This window comes from Nematostella vectensis, chromosome 2, assembly GCF_932526225.1.
Source record: "Nematostella vectensis chromosome 2, jaNemVect1.1, whole genome shotgun sequence".
Classification (NCBI taxonomy): domain Eukaryota; kingdom Metazoa; phylum Cnidaria; class Anthozoa; order Actiniaria; family Edwardsiidae; genus Nematostella; species Nematostella vectensis.
Window position 1 is genome coordinate 15,810,648 of NC_064035.1, and position 22,473 is coordinate 15,833,120.

At 43.5% G+C, this 22,473-nt stretch overlaps 1 protein-coding gene across 2 annotated transcripts in view; it reads left to right on the top strand.

The window, feature by feature from the left end:
* Window positions 1–57: 57 nt before the first annotated feature.
* Window positions 58–22,473, top strand: part of LOC5516763 (polycystin-1) — a 30,440-nt gene continuing 8,024 nt past the window's right edge. For both annotated transcript variants that reach the window (XM_032386640.2, XM_032386641.2), the window contains exons 1-14: window positions 58–1,609; window positions 2,427–3,119; window positions 5,032–5,198; window positions 5,773–10,697; window positions 10,931–11,443; window positions 12,733–12,989; window positions 13,100–13,323; window positions 17,684–17,788; window positions 18,018–18,197; window positions 18,408–18,533; window positions 19,107–19,265; window positions 20,409–20,660; window positions 21,120–21,290; window positions 21,803–22,186. In XM_032386640.2, the coding sequence (XP_032242531.2) occupies window positions 1,504–1,609; window positions 2,427–3,119; window positions 5,032–5,198; window positions 5,773–10,697; window positions 10,931–11,443; window positions 12,733–12,989; window positions 13,100–13,323; window positions 17,684–17,788; window positions 18,018–18,197; window positions 18,408–18,533; window positions 19,107–19,265; window positions 20,409–20,660; window positions 21,120–21,290; window positions 21,803–22,186 (8,262 nt within the window). In that variant the 5' untranslated portion in view covers window positions 58–1,503. The remainder of the gene's footprint in view (window positions 1,610–2,426; window positions 3,120–5,031; window positions 5,199–5,772; window positions 10,698–10,930; window positions 11,444–12,732; window positions 12,990–13,099; window positions 13,324–17,683; window positions 17,789–18,017; window positions 18,198–18,407; window positions 18,534–19,106; window positions 19,266–20,408; window positions 20,661–21,119; window positions 21,291–21,802; window positions 22,187–22,473) is intronic.

Consider the following 22,473-nt stretch of genomic DNA (forward strand, 5'->3'; position numbering starts at 1 on the left):
ATTAACAGGGCATAACGTCGATGAAGCGTTAATTAGTATTTTTCGAGTGCGTCACACAGAGTGCTCCCAATAAGCATAACATGGAACTGAAAGGTAGAGAGCAAAACTGTAAACGTTCAGATGGACTGTCCCGTGTATCATTTCACATTTTTTGTATTCTATTTTCTTGTAGGAAGATAAAGCACGCTAGACTACTTTTTCCGTTTTTCCCCCGTGAAAATTTATTATAGTAATCGTGAGTCAATAAACCAAGGTAATGCGTGTATCGCGAGATTGAAGGGTAAATCACCTAGGGAACCAATCTAAACCAATGAAAACATCATATACACAAATATTCATCACCGGTACTTAGAAACGCAGCAAGCTGTTGTCGTAAATATGCCAATTCCATTTAAACCTTTTTAATCTGCCTTTATTCTTCGATAACCTCCAATTTGAAATGTCTGATGTTTATGTCTTTCAAATAAGTCTTTGAAGTTTCCCACACAAATAATTTCCGAAACATTGTGGAATGGGATAATTTTACTAATTGTGTATAGAACCAGGTGTCATTCGCTCTGTTGTGTTTGCTCTTTCGAGTTCTGTTTCGTTTTGCTTCACCTGTCTGGGTAAGTTGTGGTGATGAGCGCGCTTTCTTCTGAGCACAACAGGCTGCGGATATTTCCTCTTCAAGTTGAAGTTCTGGAACCATTGGGGTTTTTACTAATGACTAGCATTTTTTCAAATCATGCAAATGCGGCTTCCTTTTTTCTAGCTCCCCCATCTCGTCTAAACACTTTTCCGTTTTTTTTTTTTTTTTCAAGAGTTTTGGACAGTATTGAGGATAATTATAATAACGGAAAAAGCAATGGAATGAATAACACAGACGATGCTATTTCAGCAAAGCTACTTTCCGAATTAGTTGATTTTTCTGTGAAAATAATGCGCCGTTTTTCTATTTCCTAATGTAATCAAGGCAAGAAATTATTTTCACCATATGAGAAAGACCATCAAAATTTTGAAGCATCCAATAGTTTCGCCTTTATTGCAACCGGCAAAGTTGAAATGAATTGAAAATTTAAATATGCATATTACAATAAAGGGCACAGCGGATGTACCCTACGTAATAGCCGCCTTTGGCGCTTAATAATTTCTACAAGCAATTGCTGATGACGAAATAAAGCAAGTAGTATATTTATTGGGTTGGTTATTCGACACTAACGCATTGTTTCTCATACAAATGAGGCGGAGATGGTCCAATCGCATTACAGACCTTAGCGCTCTGTGCACCTGGATAGGTGCGTGCGCATTGCCCCGTGCAAACAGAGCATATTCTTCCTCCGTCAGAACTTGAAACAACGTTCGCTTTTCTTGAGAATTCACTTACAAGGGAAAGAATCAGCATTCTTTTCCTGATCGTCTACCCGGGTTAAATGCGTCTCCGGATCATGCTAATGGGATCGGCGGATTCGATTCCTGTCTGGTTGACTGCACTTTTGCTCAACTTTTGATGTCCTGTGAACGATGAGGAAGTTCCTGTTTTATCAGATTTTCCTGGTTATTCTACGCACTCTATCTGTTCGATCTGCCGAATTCCCTTTCCTCGGGACTTCCTCTGTCGAAAATGTCGGTAAGTTAGCTAGTTTAATAACCGTTATTTTACTTAGGTAAATATAACTCGAAAATAAACAGTTGTCGTCTAGTCCAACTTCTAGACTTTTTCCTTACTCGAGTTCTACCAGGTGCTTATTTGTCGTGGTGGAAAAAGAACGGTGCTTACAGCTCTGTTTATAATCTAATTTTCAAGGATGCGAAATGTTCTGCTTGATTGGCTAGGCAGTGTTTCCTCAAGAAAGAAAATATTGTCCTTCTTAAAATGAAAAGGGAAGTTTCATTAAGATTAAAGGTAGAGAACAATTGAGAGTAGACCTGCGATTAATCCATTCCTTGCCAACTTTAATAAGCAGAACAAACTATACCAAACCCCAAAAGAGTAGACAATGTTTTGTTCCTTATTTTTTTTTTCTTTGACGTTAAAGTGTCGCAAACACCTAAATATTGGTGGCGCTGTAAAACAATATCAATCATATTTAACTTGATTACTCGTCCGGCCAGTGGCTCTGTGCCTAATTCCTATCAACAAAACAACAAAACCTCCTCAGAGAATATCTCGTAGATCTCCCATTGCCAAAAGTTATTTTGTTTAATGCGGCGATAGGTTTTGACTACGAGACGGATAGAGTTATATTTCAGCAAAAAGAACACCTTAATATAATTGATTTGAACATTTAGCGTTCCGCATAGTAAACACAACTATTAGTGATTCTATCAATCTAATTCACCGTTTCCTAACCGTTTACTTTAATAAAATATTGTGATATTTAAACATTGCCCTGGAATTTCTCATCACTTGGCTAAAAGTCTTGAAACCGATATTTTGATTTCAGATTCGCTTTACCTTGGCTGTTTTAAGGAGGGATGGCCAGTGCGTGACTTGCTCTTTTCGGCGGGGGACTATGACACCAGATCTTTGGATCCCAAGAAATGCTTAGAGATTTGCGGTAAACTGTATTTCCAATACGCCGGATTGCAAAAGGGCGACCTGTGTTTTTGCGGAAGGGATTATGGAAAGAGCGGAGTAAGCAATGAATGCGATCGGCCCTGCTCGGGAGACAACACCAGACATTGCGGTGGGAATTCTTCCTATTCAGCGTACAATTCAACCTTTTTCATAGGACGTTTGTCAGTGGAGAAATCTCTAGAGCTAACCGAGCTGTATTCTGAAGTAAACCTTACAGTAACCTTCTTAAATGGAACAACGACAGACGTTGGTTATGCAGTAGATCTCGAGGATGAAATAGGTTATTCCACTACAAGGAGTACACACCAACAATTCACGTTCCGAACGACAAGATGGGGAACAACAAAGATTTATCTCAGAAATACTATTTCCAAAGCTTTTAAAACGACAGCGTTTGAACTAAGAACCCGCGCTGGCGTAAAATTTGTCGAGCTGGATTGCCCTCAAGTCGTCACAACGAATGTGCCGTTTATCTGTGAGACGAAGGTGTATCAAGGGACAGACGTATCAATGGTTCGGCTCTTCAACAACGAACCGCCAGTCACCGCCTCCTTACCAGGTAAGCGAGGGTTAAGTCACAGACTTGACGGGTCGACGACCCGCGCTCTCTTACCCCGGATGCTCACACCCGAGCTTCTTAAAACATCTAGAAAAAAAGGAAAGGCATGCTAGCCGGTTCTGCAGTGGGTTTATTTGGAGATAAGTGTTTTCGGAAAACAGTAACCCACTGGAGAGCCGGCTAGAACGCTAGGAAAAGCCTGGAATACTTTGTCTGATAACCTGTACCCGATTTGTTTACTTCCGTATTATCTCATTTTTATTTTTTTAGTCTTCAAAACATATTGTATGCGCTTTGTTTCCAAGGCGAAAAGCATCAGAAGGCAATTCTTTCCTCCCTCTCCCCCAAAAAAGAATGCATACAAATAACACGCATTGACCTCAAGGGAAAGCAGTGTGATTAATTATGTAATTATCAACTTTTTATTATTTATGTAATGCATTGGTGTGGCTAACAGTTTTTCTACGAAGTGTTTTTTTATGAATCCACCGAGGTCGGTTGGCGAAAGACTCGGGTCAAACGCATCTTTCAAGGGATGGCGGGGTGGCGAATATCTTAGGGCGAACGTAACTTTTAAGGGGTGCCGAAAGACTCCCGGAGAATGCATCTTTCAAAGGATGGCAAAGGAATCGGGGGACACATTTTTGAACGGGTGGCGAAAGACTCGGGTCAAACGAATCTTTCAAGGGTTGGCGGTGTGGCAAGGGCTAAGGGCGAACGCAACTTTCAAGGGGTGGCAAAAGACTCGGTTCAAACGCATCTTTCAAGGGATTGCGGGGTGGCGAAAGTCTTAGGGCGAATGCAACTTTAAAAGGATGGCCAAAGAATTGGGGGCACATCTGTCATGGATGGCTCGGGGCGAACGCATCTGTGATTGGGCGGTGGATGGCTGAATTTTATAAGGTTTATCTCTAATGGCTTTTAGTTTTTATCTAGAAAAAAAGTACTTGTTTTTTTTTTTTTTTGCTCATTAGTTTGTTGGGTAATACAAATAATGTTTGGTTCACTCAATGTACACATATATGGGAAAGTGCTGTAAACTGGCAGGTGAATATCGAATGTATTTTACCACCGGGGAACGACAGAGCAAAAAAAAAATGGCATGAAATTTTCCAATTCTCAATATATTAGCCCAACATTCCAAATACAGGGAGTTCCTCTGACCAAAAGCCTAATTTCAAATTTTAAAGAAATTTAGAAGATATGAAATTTAGATATTAGCGAGCAAAGTTGGCTTAATTTCTGATCAGAGCCCGACTTCTTCCCAAAGACGAGGATAATTCATACTTTGAATAATTGAAAATTGCACTTCAAGCCTCATATCTCGAAGACGAATCCATTAGAAAAAAAAACTCTTTTTGGTATGTTGGTTTACATAACATAAGGAACCTCTATGCACAAATTCAAGCTTACTGAAGTTAACCAGACCTTGTTTTAGGAAAACTTGCCATTTTTTTTTTTTGCTCTTTCCCGGGGGACATACAACTTGCAAGAGATCATGGATTCAACTAAAATGGGAGTCTGTGTAGTCGAAAAAACCAATAACAAACGCTCCCCTTTAAAAAAATTCCTTGTCCGACTATTAATATACTCTGAAAAATAAACACAGACAGTGACAAAAACACAGCATGTCCCTTATCTAATGAGATTTAATTTAATTTGCAGAATTAATTACGTTTCTCATAAAATTTGAGTGACTCTAATGAAAAAAATGTTTTCACAGGATCTAATTAAGGGATTTCTCATTTGTCTTCACATGTTATTTGGTCCTTAATACACACACACACACACACAACACACATTCTGTGCCTGTCTGACTACGCCCCCCTCCACTCCTCCCCCTTTGCTCTCTAATCCATGTCTGCCTCATAATAAATTTGTTGCATGTTACATGAGCTTCTTTCTATTATAGACCCATCTTATGTAAAGATAGGGAACCCTGTTCCTCAGTGGAGCCAGCAAGGTGTTTCTTCAAACTTCACCGGTGTATTACTCGTTCCATCCACGAGTATACGAACAGAGACGTTGATTGTCAGCATAGAAGTATATGGAGTCAAAGAAGGACCAGCAAAACTGTTTGTGAGTAGAGTGTTGTCCACCCAATGTAAAGGAAATCGACCAATTTACCCGATTCATTAGTCATTAAAAACGGTTGCTTGCGCGCGCTCTGTCTTTTGCTACAAAATATTTGCGTAGAAATCTTATATAAAAAACATGACATTTGCGCTTTTTCTCATGGTCGAATTGCAAGACACTGCTGAAGCTTACAACTGTAATTAAAAATCAAGCTTCAAAACAGCGTGGGCGTGTTTGAAACGCTGCAGGACTTGCGACAGAAAATTTGTTAGGTATTATACACTTTCCTCAAACGTTTTACCCTTGCTGGGTTTTTAACCCTTCATTTGTAGAAAGAACGACGTGCGCGCAAACTTATTATCTTCATCATCTTAAATGACATAGATCGCACGAAGATCACAGTGATCCTTTTGAATCAAATCAAATTTCGACATACTGTATATGAAGAAAAAAAGTCTAGAATTTCCCTCCAAGCTGTTAGGGAGGAGATAATAAAAAAACCTGTGCGAAGGAGGGAAGGATGTTATAGACGCTTACTATTTCATGCTTATAGCAAAGTATTCTTAATTTTCTCTAGGTCGCAACACCACTCTGTAACTTCACAAACCAAACGTATTGCCCAAGTAACTTAACATGCATTCCTGTTGGCACGTCCTGCACTATCCCTGTCAATACCTGCTCGCCAACAAATGTCCTGAGCATCACAAAAGTCAAATGCGGGACTAGCAACTGCACATGCAACATGGCATCCACGATAACCACACTCCCGGTCATGGACTACACTATCGCCTGTGAGTTGGGAACGTTTAACCTCAATCTTGGTTACAACCTGTTCGTCCTCTCAGATGGTAAAGCCTGTAAAGTCAAGCAAGGAGACGTGCTTGGTTGGGTGAGCGACGGAGGTGGTCAAATCGGACATCGGAACGGAGGCAAGGCATATGAGATTTCATCACTTGACTCTAGTCATATCATCAAAGGTTTTAACATATCTAAAGCCACGCCTCGCACGGAGCGACATGTGGAGTACCTCCTGAAAGTTATCGCCAGCGAAGCGGTTATATCACGTGCTAGCCATGTATTACTGAGCCCAGGATTACATAACTACCAGGTGAAGTTAAACAACACACTGACCCCGCTGTTAGAGGTAAATCGCCTCGTCATCGCCCAGGTTCCAGCCGTCTTAATTAGTCCTGTATATCCCCTGGGATTCGAAACGTTTGGGGCACTCGTAGGACACCAAGTTGAACTATGTGTGAACATGACTTCCGCAACAAACCTTTCCATCGTATGGAGAAATGCCTCAGTCGATGGTGAGGTTATCTGGGAAGGCTTTGTCCCGAACAGTCTCGATGAATATACGATTTACCGCATCAACCACAGTTTAAGCACTCCTGGGCGGTATGAGATTTATGTTCAGGCATCCAATGCTATCAGCTCTGTCAACACTACAGTTGCCGTGCTTATCACTAATGGGATAACTGGTTTGCTTGGATCGTTACTCAAAAAGCATTTGACTGTCTACAAAGGACTGGCCGTAGTTTTCAACTCCTCTGTGGCAAGTGGCGATGGCGTGCGATATCGGTGGTTATTTGGCTCTCAAGGAACCGTAGGTTTTACTGCAAGTAACACTACAACGTTTGTGTTTCATCAGACCGGTACCGTGAACGTCACATTAATAGCAAGCAATCTTGCCATGGAAGTTGACACATCATTTCTGGTAGAAGTCGAGGACCCGGTAACAATGACCTCTTCAATGGATTGGGCGCCTGTCAATACTTCCGTCGTGTTTACCTGTGCGCTGAAAGGAAACTTTGACTTGACTCAATACCATTGGGACTTTGGAGATGGGACCATCGTAACTGCTGCCAATTCGTCGAATGTGACTCATACTTTCTCCCGTGGTAACACTTTTACGGTTTCTTGCCGCATCGCGAGCAATGTCCCACTTAATTCCAGTGTTTCTATCCTCATCATAGCTCCAGTGACTGGGCTGACAATTTTGCCGTTTCCTGGTGTAGAAGTAAATCAAACCAAGATGTTCCAGGCTATGTACACCGCTGGTAATAATTTGACGTTTGAGTGGTGTATACAAGGCCTAAAGATGGCATTCATAGCCATCTGCTCAAACAATAATATATCCTACTTCTTCAACGCGACTGGCGAATACACCGTCATTGTCAATGCATCTAACGCCATTTCCTCCGATTCTTACCGTCTGACATTTTCGGTAGAGTATCTCGTTACTGGTGTGAACATCACTGCCCGACCAAACCCAGCTAAGTCTAACGAGCTTATAAATTTCAACATCACCAAGAATTCGGGTAGCACTGTTCAATATCGTGTTGATTTTGGTGATGGACTTGTGATATATAATTTTGATGGAGATCTTCTGGAGTTTAACCGCAATTTCGTCGCAGGCAATCGACAGATTATCCTTACAGCTAATAACTCTGTCAGTTATCTAACCATCTTTTACGCTCTCATCGTGCAGGATAAGATCCAAGAAATGAATATATCAATCAATGCAGACGCTGTTGTTAATGGCATACGGTACGTTGCACTTGGGAAAACCAAACAGCTCAAAGTAAGGACACTGAACGGTACGGACATTATGGTTGACTGGCAGATAGACGGTTGGACATATCACGACAAAACTATCCAAACAACCGGAAACACGACCATAACAAGGAATCACGTGTTCAACTACGAGAAGGAAGTATTTGTTAACGCTACTGCAAGAAATTTGGTGAGCACTCACAGTTTGTCTTTGCGATTTGTCGTCCAGGCAGCAATAGAGGGCTTCACTGCAAATATCCCTGACGCTGTTGTAATAGGAAGGTCAGTCATTCTGAGCCTGGAAAAGGATAAGGGTGGGAATGTCATTTATGAAGTCAGTAAGGGAGATGGCACTGCTAACGTGACAACGACGGAAACAAAGCATGTATGGCAGTACGATTCACCGGGCACGTATCGTGTTACTTTGAGAGCCTTTAATCAACTCAGCGCAGCTACTTGGACAAAACTTGTCACTGCCCAGTACGCCATCGCGGGTTTGAAGTTTACTCGGCAAGTCGAGGTTGTGGGTATGAATGAATCCTTTACTATCAAGTGGGCAATAACTAACGGGACTGACGTCACCTTTAGAATACGTTATGGTGATGGAAATCCCGAAGTAAACGTTTCATCTCAGCTTACAATCACGCATACATATAAATCTCCTGGGAAATTCGCAATTGAATTAACAGCAATGAACCTCGTGGACAGAATTGATATTAGACAGTACGTAACAGTCGAGGAACGCATTACTGGACTAAATGCATCCGCTGAACCAACGACCTTCAAGCTCGGGGACTCCTCCCTGGTTGTGAAAATAAGAACGTCGCTTGTGAAAGGAACTGGGGTGACTTACCAGTACGAGTTCGATGATAATACCGAGTTAGTGTCTACTTCAGATGCGAGTGTTGAGCACCTGTACTCCTACCCTGGTGTTTTTAGAGTACATGTGACTGCTAGTAACAAGTTAGGAAAGAAAAACACTTCGTTGCTTGTAACAGTAGAGAAGCCCCCATCACCCATCAAGATCATTGGACTAAAAGTTTCTGCTTGTCCTTGCGTTTTAGGAACACTCTGTGAAATCCAGGTGAAGTGGGAGCAGGGATTTGAATTTAATTGCGAGCTTAAATTTGGTGACGAAACATCTCAGAATTTGGATGACACAGCTCTGCGGAAACCTATTCAACATCTTTATCATCACCCTAACACTTATCAGCTTCAAATCTCATGTGAAAATAGTCTTGGGTCGGTTCAAGCTGGAGGTAAGATGGATGTCGACGAGCCACTTTCAGGTCTAGATTACAAGTTAGGTAACCAGAGCATAGTACATGCCGTTTATGGGGAATCCTTGAAGGTGGGATGGCTTTGGACGGCTGGATCAAGGATACAAATTACCGCGGAGTTATCAGATTACGGCCAGCTACATGACCTCCCGCACAATTCGACAAGCGTGGAGCTTAAAAGTAGTTACTTCACCTATCCTGGCGATTTTGTGTTGACAGTAAAAGCGAGAAACTCAGTTTCTAAACCACAGATGATCAGCTTGACGATTGCCATGGTTCAAGAAATAAGTGATTTGAAGCTTTCCATCAACCCGAATGTGGCAATTGGATTCCCCGCGATGGCTGCTCTTACGATGAACGGATCCCACGCCGTGTCACTGTGGTCCTACGGAGATGGAAGTTCTCTGAAGAAACACGAAAGCGGACCTCGACAGTTCATCACATCTAGACACTTGTATGCGCATACCGGAATGTTCCCTGTTACAGTAACTGTCTGGAATCGTCTTTCCAAGAAGAATGAGACGGCCCTCGCTTATGTATCAGTCCAAGTACCTGTCACTAACATATCGGTACCTTCTGATCTCACGGCGTCCCTCGGCAACAGCGTGACTTTCACAGTTAAGATAACATCACATGAAACACCTACCAATGCTAGCTATTACATAATCTATGGAAACGGAGAAAGATCACCTATTAAAACTTTTCAGACGTCAATTGCCTCATATGAATATACTTATGCTGCTGCCGGCTGCTACAGGGCTCGAATGTTTGTGATAAATTCCATCAGTAGTCAATCTCGGTACATCACAGTACGTATCATCAGCGCAATCGAAAGGCTCTCACTGCAAGCCAAGCCTCCAGCGTTTGCTCCATGGCTTCGTGACGTTCTGCCCTTTGAATACCCGGTCGTGCTTCAAGCATCGAACGTCAACGACTCCTGTTTAGAGTTTGAGTTTTCCTTTGGTGATGGCGAGTCAAGCAGTGGCCCATCGACAGTCAGTCATTCGTATCCGCTACCTGGTGAATACACAGTTACTGTAAGAGCCTTTAATCCCTATTCGCACAGTGTCAAGCACGAATATGCTACTACTAAGGTAAAGCTAGTCAAAGGAATCTATGACGTATTCCTGGCATCCAATAGCCCTGGTCGACCGGAAAAAACCGTGACTTTTGTAGTATTTTGCTCTAGCCCAGGAAATGGTTCTTCCTTCGTTTTGGACGTTGGTAACGGTGAAAATGTTACTCTATCCACACCTAGCGATAACTCTTTGGTATCCGCCGAGAAATACCTTCGCCCACAAACCAGGCTCCCGTTTGATCCGACTTTCTCGTTTTACTCAGTCGTATACAATCACACGTTCGACAAAGTCGGCAACTACAAAGCTAAGTTGATGGCCTGGAACGAGGTGTCCCGGCATGCTTTGCAGATTGAGGTAGCAGTGACGGATATTGGTTGTCGTATCCCCGAAATTACCATATTTGGCGGCGGAAGCACAATATTGTCTGCCCCTACTGTGATTTATGGGAATAGCTTTGAAATGACGTCAGAGGTCAATGTGACTTGCAACAGTACCGTAATGGCGGAGTTCATCTGGACCGTCTACGTTGTCGATACACGCCTTGACAGCAATACTTCGATGCCTCCAAACAGCGCCAGAGAAATACAGTAAGTACAGAGAAAAAGTTGTTTAGTGTTAAGTCACTCGCAGAATGGTTTTGAGCTTCCTGTACATAGTAGGAGTCGTTATTAGTAGATGTTCCTTTCCGTCAACGATTCTGATGTTAGTTCTTGATCGAGCGTTCTAAATGTTTCAACCTTCAATAACCCTTTACTATTAATTATTCAGGAAAGAAATGCAATAAACACTCAATATCTAACCTTCGGTTGATTGTATCTAGGTTGCCTAGTAACGTCATTCGCTCCCAGTCTTCCATTATCATACCCGGATACTCTCTTTCGCCTGGGGTCTACCAGGTTGTCCTGAAAGTCGTGCTTAACAGTAAGGAAGGCGTCAGGCTAGAAAACTCCGAACAGAAATACATTAAGATATCGACCCCTGCAGTCAAAGCTGTCATCGCTGGCGGTACCGCAATATCGCATGGATGGCAGTCTAAGCTTGTCCTAGACGCTTCTGGGTCACATGACCCTGCGTATCCTAGCAACGATGTACTCTCGTTTGCGTGGTACTGTACCCAGGTGACAAATGTGATCAAGCCCGGGTATGGGTGTTTTGGGAACATCTCTGGACATGTTGAAAGTGAAAGGCCTGTGTTTGTAATTAGGGAAATGGCGCTATTTGAGTCTGTTGATTATAAATTTACGGTGGTTGTGACGTCAACTAATGGACGTCAGGCAACGGCCATTCAACGAGTGACAGTGTTAGCGGGAGACCCTCCAAACATCAAGATCAGGTATGCAATCGACATACATTTATTATATATGAAAATTTATTTGCCAAATTTATAACGTTTTCACCACCATAATGAAATATAATCCCGTTTAAATTTTAGAACCCTTTGGAATACCAGTTAACCGTCACCACACGCAACCATTTACTGGATTAAATACGAAACAAATACAAAGCCACAGTTAATCACGATTTTTTTCAATTCAAAAAAGATGACTTACTTAAATTATTTAATGAATAATCATATCCGTCAACGAAATAACCCCACCCTAGAACCCTCCATTTAGAGCCCTTCCTTTCAGCAATTCTCTATCAGGAATTCGCTATCAGCAATTCGCTATCAGCAATTCGCTATCAGGAATTCGCTATCAGGAATTCGCTATCAGGAATTCTCTATCAGCAATTCTCTATCAGGAATTCGCTATCAGGAATTCTTTATCAGCAATTCTTTTAAATATAACTACTGGTTGCAACAAGTTGTTCTTGTCGGCTAATAACCCTAGAGCCCTCCATTTAGAGTCCTTCCTTTCAGCAATTCTCTATCAGGAATTCGCTATCAGGAATTCTCTATCAGCAATTCTCTAAAATATAACTACTGTTTTTGGACAGATTCAAGTAGACTTTGGTTTTAAGAAAAGTTTGAAAAAGTCGATTAAGTTGGTTGCAACAAGTTGTTCTTGTCGGCTAATAACCCTAGAGCCCTCCATTTATAGCCCTTCTTTTCAGCAATTCTCTATCAGTAATTAATTCGCTATCAGTAATTCTCTATCAGCAATTCTCTAAAATATGACTACTGTTTTTGGACAGATTCAAGTAGACTTTGGTTTTAAGAAAAGTTTAAAAAAGTCGATTAAGTTGGTTGCAACAAGTTGTTCTTGTCGGCTAATAACCCTAGAGCCCTCCATTTATAGCCCTTCTTTTCAGCAATTCTCTATCAGTAATTAATTCGCTATCAGTAATTCTCTATCAGCAATTGTCTAAAATATGACTACTGTTTTTGGACAGATTCAAGTAGACTTTGGTTTTAAGAAAAGTTTGAAAAAGTTGATTAAGTTGGTTGCAACAAGTTGTTCTTGTCGGCTAATAACCCTAGAGCCCTCCATTTAGAGCCCTTCCTTTCAGCAATTCTCTATCAGTAATTAATTCGTTATCAGTAATTCTCTATCAGCAATTCTCTAAAATATAACTACTGTTTTTGGACAGATTCAAGTAGACTTTGGTTTTAAGAAAATTAATATTAAGTTGGTTGCAACAATTTGTTTTTGCCGGCTAATACTTTATGCCCTATTTTAGGTGTCTATTTAACTGCGGTTCTAAAGTCACTGTGCCGGAGAGGCTTGCCTTACGCACGACGTGTAGTAACTACGCCAGTCTTGTCCTGGAATACAGATGGAGCGCCTACAGATCGGGCCCGTTCGGACTAGAGACTCTACAAGTATGGCCAGACAAAGCATTGACTAGTAATGACCTGTCGGACGCTGTAATCGAAAAGAAAGTCTTTGAGCCAGATGCTAATTATGTGCTTAAGGTGGAAGCAAGAAGGAAAGGAGGTAAACCTGAGCTTAGCCTTTTTGCAGGGAGGGGATGGTTTTATCCATTGGCCTTCTACTAAAACTAACTAAAACGTTATCTTAATGTTTCGCTGCCTTTCTATCATTAGGCAATTGGGCTTTCGCGACGTACGCTTTCGTTACAAACTCCCCACCAAAAGGCGGCTACTGTGGCATTGTACCCCAGGAAGGCGAAGAGCTAAATACAAAGTTCAGTGTCACTTGTGCTGCATGGGAAGAAGAAGACACTCCGCTCACCTATGAGATTTTGCTTGAGCTCATGCCTGGGAACTACGCTCTCATGTGGTATGGACCGGCGTTATCGAACTCACAGGTGAGTCTGATACAGAGGCCTAGACTCATGGTGCTGTAACTACAGAGGACTAGTGTCATGGTGCTGTAACTATAGAGGCCTAGTGTTATTGTGCTGTAACTACTGAGGCCTAGTGTCATGGTGCTGTAACTACAGAGGCCTAGTGTCATGATGCTGTAACTACAGAGGCCTAGTGTCATGGTGCTGTAACTACTGAGGCCTAGACTCATGGTGCTGTAACTACAGAGGCCTAGTGTCATGGTGCTGTAAGTACAGAGGCCTAGTGTCATGGTGCTTAACTACAGCGGCCTAGTGTCATGGTGCTGTAAGTACAGAGGCCTAGTGTCATAGTGCTGTAAGTACAGAGGCCTAGTGTCATGATGCTGTAAGTACAGAGGCCTAGTGTCATGGTGCTGTAACTACAGAGGCCTAGTGTCATGGTGCTGTAACTACAGAGGCCTAGTGTCATAGTGCTGTAACTACAGAGGCCTAGTGTCATAGTGCTGTAACTACAGAGGCCTAGTGTCATGGTGCTGTAAGTACAGAGGCCTAGTGTCATGGTGCTGTAACTACAGAGGCCTAGTGTCATGGTGCTGTAACTACAGAGGCCTAGTGTCATAGTGCTGTAACTACAGAGGCCTAGTGTCATGGTGCTGTAACTACAGAGGCCTAGTGTCATGGTGCTGTAACTACAGAGGCCTAGTGTCATGGTGCTGTAACTACAGAGGCCTAGTGTCATAGTGCTGTAACTACAGAGGCCTAGTGTCATGGTGCAGTAACTACAGAGGCCTAGTGTCATAGTGCTGTAACTACAGAGGCCTAAAGTCATGGTGCTGTAAGTACAGAGGCCTAGTGTCATAGTGCTGTAACTACAGAGGCCTAGTGTCATGGTGCTGTAACTACAGAGGCCTAGTGTCATGGTGCTTAACTACAGAGGTCTAGTGTCATGGTGCTGTAACTACAGAGGCCTAGTGTCATAGTGCTGTAACTACAGAGGCCTAGTGTCATGGTGCAGTAACTACAGAGGCCTAGTGTCATAGTGCTGTAACTACAGAGGCCTAGTGTCATGGTGCTGTAAGTACAGAGGCCTAGTGTCATAGTGCTGTAACTACAGAGGCCTAGTGTCATGGTGCTGTAACTACAGAGGCCTAGTGTCATGGTGCTGTAACTACAGAGGCCTAGTGTTATTGTGCTGTAACTACTGAGGCCTTGTGTCATGGTGCTGTAACTACAGAGGCCTAGTGTCATGATGCTGTAAGTACAGAGGCCTAGTGTCATGGTGCTGTAACTACTGAGGCCTAGACTCATGGTGCTGTAACTACAGAGGCCTAGTGTCATGGTGCTGTAAGTACAGAGGCCTAGTGTCATGGTATTGTAAGTACAGAGGCCTAGTGTCATGGTGCTGTAAGTACAGAGGCCTAGTGTCATGATGCTGTAAGTACAGAGGCCTAGTGTCATGGTGCTGTAACTACAGATGCCTAGTGTCATGGTGCTGTAACTACAGAGGCCTAGTGTCATGGTGCTGTAACTACAGAGGCCTAGTGTCATTGTGCTGTAACTACAGAGGCCTAGTGTCATAGTGCTGTAACTATAGAGGCCTAGTGTCATGGTGCTTAACTACAGCGGCCTAGTGTCATGGTGCTGTAAGTACAGAGGCCTAGTGTCATGGTGCTGTAACTACAGAGGCCTAGTGTCATGGTGCTGTAACTACAGAGGCCTAGTGTCATGGTGCTGTAAGTACAGAGGCCTAGTGTCATGGTGCTGTAACTACAGAGGCCTAGTGTCATAGTGCTGTAACTAAAGAGGCCTAGTGTCATGGTGCTGTAAGTACAGAGGCCTAGTGTCATGGTGCTGTAACTACAGAGGTCTAGTGTCATGGTGCTGTAACTACAGAGGCCTAGTGTCATAGTGCTGTAACTACAGAGGCCTAGTGTCATGGTGCTGTAACTACAGAGGCCTAGTGTCATGGTGCTGTAACTACAGAGGCCTAGTGTCATGGTGCTGTAACTACAGAGGCCTAGTGTCATAGTGCTGTAACTACAGAGGCCTAGTGTCATGGTGCAGTAACTACAGAGGCCTAGTGTCATAGTGCTGTAACTACAGAGGCCTAGTGTCATGGTGCTGTAAGTACAGAGGCCTAGTGTCATAGTGCTGTAACTACAGAGGCCTAGTGTCATTGTGCTGTAAGTACAGAGGCCTAGTGTCATGGTGCTGTAACTACAGAGGCCTAGTGTCATGGTGCTGTAACTATAGAGGCCTAGTGTCATGGTGCTTAACTACAGAGGTCTAGTGTCATGGTGCTGTAACTACAGAGGCCTAGTGTCATGGTGCTGTAACTACAGAGGTCTAGTGTCATGGTGCTGTAACTACAGAGGCCTAGTGTCATGGTGCTGTAACTATAGAGGCCTAGTGTCATGGTGCTGTAACTACAGAGGCCTAGTGTCATGGTGCTTAACTACAGAGGTCTATTGTCATGGTGCTGTAAGTACAGAGGCCTAGTGTCATGGTGCTGTAGCTACAGAGGCCTAGTTTCATGCTGCTGTAACTACAGGGGCCTAGTCTCATGGTGCTGTAAGTACAGAGGCCTAGTTTCATGGTGCTGTAACTACAGAGGCCTAGTGTCATGGTGCAGTAACTACAGAGGCCTAGTGTCATGGTGCTGTAACTATAGAGGCCTAGTGTCATGGTGCTGTAACTACAGAGGCCTAGTGTCATGGTGCTGTAGTACAGAGGCCTAGTGTCATGGTGCTGTAACTACAGAGGCCTAGTGTCATGGTGCAGTAACTACAGAGGCCTAGTGTCATAGTGCTGTAAGTACAGAGGCCTAGTGTCATGGTGCTGTAAGTACAGAGGCCTAGTGTCATTGTGCTGTAACTACAGAGGCCTAGTGTCATGGTGCTGTAACTACAGAGGCCTAGTGTCATGGTGCTGTAACTACAGAGGCCTAGTGTCATTGTGCTGTAACTATAGAGGCCTAGTGTCATGGTGCTTAACTACAGCGGCCTAGTGTCATGGTGCTGTAAGTACAGAGGCCTAGTGTCATGGTGCTGTAACTACAGAGGCCTAGTGTCATGGTGCTGTAACTACAGAGGCCTAGTGTCATGGTGCTGTAAGTACAGAGGCCTAGTGTCATGGTGCTGTAACTACAGAGGCCTAGTGTCATGGTGCTGTAACTACAGAGGCCTAGTGTCATGGTGCTGTAACTACAGAGGCCTAGTGTCATGGTGCTGTAACTACAGCGGCCTAGTGTCATGGTGCTGTAAGTACAGAGGCCTAGTGTCATGGTGCTGTAACTACAGAGGCCTAGTGTCATGGTGCTGTAACTACAGAGGCCTAGTGTCATTGTGCTGTAACTACAGAGGCCTAGTGTCATGGTGCTGTAACTACAGAGGCCTAGTGTCATGGTACTGTAACTACAGAGGCCTAGTGTCATAGTGCTGTAACTACAGAGGCCTAGTGTCATGGTGCTGTAACTACAGAGGCCTAGTGTCATGGTGCTGTAACTACAGAGGCCTAGTGTCATGGTGCTGTAACTACAGAGGCCTAGTGTCATGGTGCTGTAACTACAGAGGCCTAGACTCATGGTGCTGTAACTACAGAGGTCTAGTGTCATGATGCTGTAACTACAGAGGTCTAGTGTCATGGTGCTGTAACTACAGAGGCCTAGTGTCATGGTGCTGTAACTACAGAGGTCTAGTGTCATGGTGCTTAACTACAGAGGCCTAGTGTCATGGTGCTGTAACTACAGAGGTCTAGTGTCATGGTGCTGTAAGTACAAAGGCCTAGTGTCATGGTGCTGTAACTACAGAGGCCTAGTGTCATGGTGCTGTAACTATAGAGGCCTAGTGTCATGGTGCTGTAACTACAGAGGCCTAGACTCATGGTGCTGTAACTACAGAGGTCTAGTGTCATGATGCTGTAACTACAGAGGTCTAGTGTCATGGTGCTGTAACTACAGAGGCCTAGTGTCATGGTGCTGTAACTACAGAGGTCTAGTGTCATGGTGCTTAACTACAGAGGCCTAGTGTCATGGTGCTGTAACTACAGAGGTCTAGTGTCATGGTGCTGTAAGTACAAAGGCCTAGTGTCATGGTGCTGTAACTACAGAGGCCTAGTGTCATGGTGCTGTAACTACAGAGGCCTAGTGTCATGGTGCTGTAAGTACAGAGGCCTAGTGTCATGGTGCTGTAACTACAGAGGCCTAGTGTCATAGTGCTGTAACTACAGAGGCCTAGTGTCATGGTGCTGTAACTATAGAGGCCTAGTGTCATGGTGCTGTAACTACAGAGGCCTAGTGTCATGGTGCTGTAACTACAGAGGCCAAGTGTCATGGTGCTGTAACTACTGAGGCCTAGTGTCACGCTTTCATATATTCCAACAGGTTGTCCTTGCCGCTGGGAAGAAGGAGAACAACTTTACACAAAACCTGATTGTTCGAGTGCGTGACGTGTTTGGCGCTGTCAACGATACCGAGTTTACAATCAAGGTATTAAGAAACGAAATGAGTGTACATTTAGCGCTCAAAGCAGCCCAAGGCACAATGAAACTCAAATGCTATAATAGCGAAGGGTTCTGAGGCTCAGTGCTCTTGAAGGTAAAGCAGCAATTTGTCTGTTTTTACTGTGAGGGTTTGCGATGTCGTAGCGGGGATAGGGTAAAAAAGCTTTTCATGAAGTAGCCACCGTGTAGTAGGAATTGTGTCCTATTTCTTTCAGGTTAGACCATGGACTAACGTGGATTCTACCAAACTGTTGGATTTCACCAATGGTTCAGATAGCATTTTACAGCAGTCCATAGCTCGCGGTGATCTACAAGGTGCAGTGCAAGCAACCACTGTTATAGCGAGCATGTTGAATACAATGTCTGAAAACTTCACAACACAAGGTCGAATACAGGTTGGTCATTTGCGTACACGTCACCATCACCATCACCATTACCATCACCATCGACTTCATTTTTTATCTTGGGCCAGCGTGCCTAGACTCACTTTATACTAGCTATGGTATTATAAGTTCGACAAGTCTCATAGGCTCGCCTCATACTTGCTAGGGTCCTGTAAGTTCGGAAAGTCCTATCATTGTGGTGATCTATTGTGGCGTTTACAGGTGCGGGAGGTCCTAGCGGGCGCCATGTCTGGCCTCATCATTCGGGATCTTCTAGCTGTTCGGCAACTTTCCGGGTCTATGGAGATGATAACGCTGAGAAGTGATGAGCTCACGTCGCAGGCGCAGGTAATACCTCAAGAGGCGTCCTAATGTTATAGTCAACCAGAGTAAAGTCAAACCTTCGCTAAGGCCGATTTTTACGATGGAAGGCAACGGAGAAGGGAGCAGCCGCCCTGATCTGTGATAGGATATAACTATCAAACCATGCAATTTGTCTTGAATCAAGAAAAATGTTGCTTTTAAAACAGGGAACCATAATTATTTCTTTATGTTAACATTTCGCAGAAACATGCAGTTTAGTAACCGTCTAAGCTAGTCGCGTGGACATTGCAGCCCCTCACTTGCTTTCTGTATTATAAAAGCACCGTTAATTACAACACATGTACCACCAAGCACCAAATTTGAACGTTTTTGTCGCGCAAACAGCGCCAACATCAGCCAGCATTGCTGGCGAAATCTTGCTCGACTAACCACAAGACAAGGGCATGTTTGCATTTCCGTTGTTGCTGTTAGCAGCATTTAGTGGGATTTCCCAGTTTGCTGTTCTTTCACACAACAGCGTGCTAGGGGAAATGTAAGAAAAGTTGCCGACGCTACGAATGGATACTCAAGTCGTCATTTGCACTCGTGTCGTTTCAGCTCTCAGCAAGTCTTGTATTCCCGAAAGTTGCCGAAGTCGTTAGTAAGTCAAGTGCGCTCGATGAAGACCCAGCTCTTGTTGAGCTGGCTTGTCGCAAAGCTCTAGCGGGGGTAGGAAGTGTCATCACTGCAGCCAGTATGGATACATCAACCAGCGAGGTAAATCTAAAAGCCTTAGGGGATCACTCATTATCGGGCGGGGGTAGTGTGGCTTGGGGGCTATGTTAATTCTTCCCGCTTAAAATTTTCGACCCTCTCCTATTCTAGAGAACAGAAATGGTGACCTTCCCCCCTCAAAGGCGACCAAAAATTAAGAACCTTCCGCTCAAGACAAGGTTACCTTTGTTAGCAGTAGTCTCGAGTCGTAAGATGGCAAGGAGCATCAACAAATTATATAACAACGACGTAACTACGTATCTACGACTTGTTCTGCCCGCGAGTAATATTGAATATGATGGTATTATAAACAACTTTATTATCCGATGCTGGGGCCAGGCGGCAATTCACCCTACAAGAGGGGATTGGAGAATTTCTCAAGAGAAGAATGTCTTGCCGTTGCTTTATATTTGTTAAGCGGAATATGGTACAAATGTCACTGTTTTCTTTTTTTTGGCCACCAACCAACCCGAGGGAAAATTATGACTGTTCCCTCTTCAGCAGCACATTTGTTATTGTCTTTATCCAAACATTGGAAGACTAGTTACTTGAAAAGCTTAAAATAACCAGCTAAACAATTATATTGTTTTAAAAAATTTCAAATTAGCCGATGGAAATAGCAGCTTCCTTGACTTGGAATTTTGTCAAGGCTCTTCCTGGGATAATTGTTCGATATTTTTATCCGGCAGAAAAAAACAAAACAAAATAATAACGCTCACTCGGTGCAGCGCGAATAGAACAACTGTCCCACAGGATAAAAAACCTGAAGGAAAACCCTTCAGGACCCTTTCAAAACCAACCTTTACTGCCGAATCCGTTGTATCGCGACGTCTCATTTTAAAATATCGATTTGTTTTTGTCTTTTGGGATTTTCTGTTCAGCCAGTCAAATTATTCTAAGCCAATCAGATTCTTGTCATCTCTCGCCTAGCGCAATTGTCTGGCTTTATGTCGCGACACTCTGATTGGCTCAGAATGGTTTTACTGACGGAACGAAAAAACCCAAAACAAATCGTGTTTTGAAAACGCGGGTCGCGATACAACAGATTCGACCGTAAAACCAAGCGGGCAATAATAATATTTGCACTCCGCTCTTCGTGTTTCATTTATACAAACACAACCGTAAAAACCATCTTAAAATTCACAGAACAAAATCACTCTACCAAGACTATTGAACTCCACGAGCATTATGGCGGGCTCGATAGAAAAGCAAAAAGTCCCCGGCGAAAACAAGACAGTTATCGCCACTTCCGACCTGTCGCTACTGGTGTACAAGCTCCCCCCGGAACAGATCACCAAGGAAGAAATAAGGGCTGGAGATCAGGGGGGGTTCCTGCTCCCCTCAGGTGAAGAGCTTTATTCAAATATGGACAAAACTCCCGACGCGGTCGGAGTAATTGTGAGTATCATATTGTCATTATTAATAATTGGGGAGGTTTACATAGCTGTGGCTTTGTGAAAAACTCACGAGTGTATGTAACGTAAAAGCTAATTAGCCCAGCCCCCATCCCATTTGATCCCCCTTTCAAAAACCTAACTTTTTTATTAATCTACACTCTCTATTAACCCCTCTCCCTAAAAAAGAATAAAATATGAAGTAACAAAGTAATTGTTTATGTAGAGACAAGGGTAATACACAGTAAATTATAGCATCTCATCTGAAACTTTTGTAAGGCCCTGAAAAAAAATTAAATATTAATATAATTAGATGAAATGAATGTAATAAATAAAATATGAGCTTGTCTCATTTTAATAAGACCCGCTCCCCTCCCCGTTCTTCGTGACAAAAGTAGCCTCTTAGAACTTTTCCGTTGGTATAGTAATAGTCTCGACAGCACGGTTATTTATTCTCTTTCAGATGTTGGAGCTTCAGCGAAGTCCGTTCATCACAAGTCAGAACTCCTCCATTACTTCCTCTGCCCTCTCGCTTGTCCTCAAGGACTCCTCCTCGCACGAGATTCTCGTGCAGGGTCTTAGCGATAACTCCTTGATCGACATATTCCTTAATTCGTCCACGCCGCCCGCACAGGTACGGCCAATTGGTGACCGTGTGAGATGGTATGCCTTAGTATGCCTTCGTGGCATTCACTTACTTTTCGTATTATTCATACGTCGCGTTTGTGCCGTGCCGAATTTAATTGTTTGGATTGGGAACATGAACAGTCGTGCTACACGGCAAAAGCACGAGCTTTTGATGTGTCGAATTGAATTGTTTATTTTGATATTGTGTAACCGAAATTCCAGATCATGTCAGCTATAACTGCTCGCAACCTATAGATGAGCGCAACGTCCGAGTTGACGTACAGACATAATTAGACAATACGATTCCGCACGGTAGGAGCGCGACGTATGAGTCGGGCCTTAGTTTAATAGTGAGTGAAGTGTATTTAGTTTGCAACTAAAATGTACATCTCCCGGTATTGAATTTTTCGGCACCAAAATATTCGCCACAGAAGTCAGCTCCAGAGTCTATTCTGCTTCATTCGTATTCTTCTGGAGGTTGGTAAAGGAAGTCAAACAATATTTGCTTCTTCTTTTCAGGCTCTGCCGAACACAACTCTGTGCACTGCAGGGAATATGAGCGTTCACAAAGTTCAATTAAGCAAACCGTTATGTGCAATCACAGTAGAGATCCTCCGCGCAAACCGAAGCGTTCCATTAGATGTTTATGTTCGCCATGGTAGCAGACCTACTCCAACTGAGTACGACCGTAAGATGACATTACCCGGCGTTAGCTATATGCTTGAAGGCAACCTATCGGAGCCTTCTTCAGTGTTCATTCCTAGCAGTAACATAACCGGTGATGTGTTTGTTGGGATTATGCTCAATGGTAGCGGTGCTATGAACTATACCTTTGGTGCCTATTCGTCTTGTTGCTATTTTTGGGACGAGGCCGGAGGCATGTGGTCATCACAAGGTTGCGAGGTGGGTAGATGTAAACATCACAACAGTGCAGTTATGACATGGAGAGCAATACAAACACGTCACATTAAAACATTTAGAATAAATTTTTTTAAATACGAAACAGGGGCGTAGCCAGGGGGGTGGCCCAGGGGGCCCGGCCCCCCCCCCCCCCTTCTAGCAGCCAAAAATACAGTAAATGTATGAGTCATTATCTGAAATACAGGAGAAAATGCCTTCACCGGGCCTTTTGGGCCCCCTCCTGTTAAAAATCCTGGCTACGCCGCTGCGAAAAATAGAATCTCCCTCCT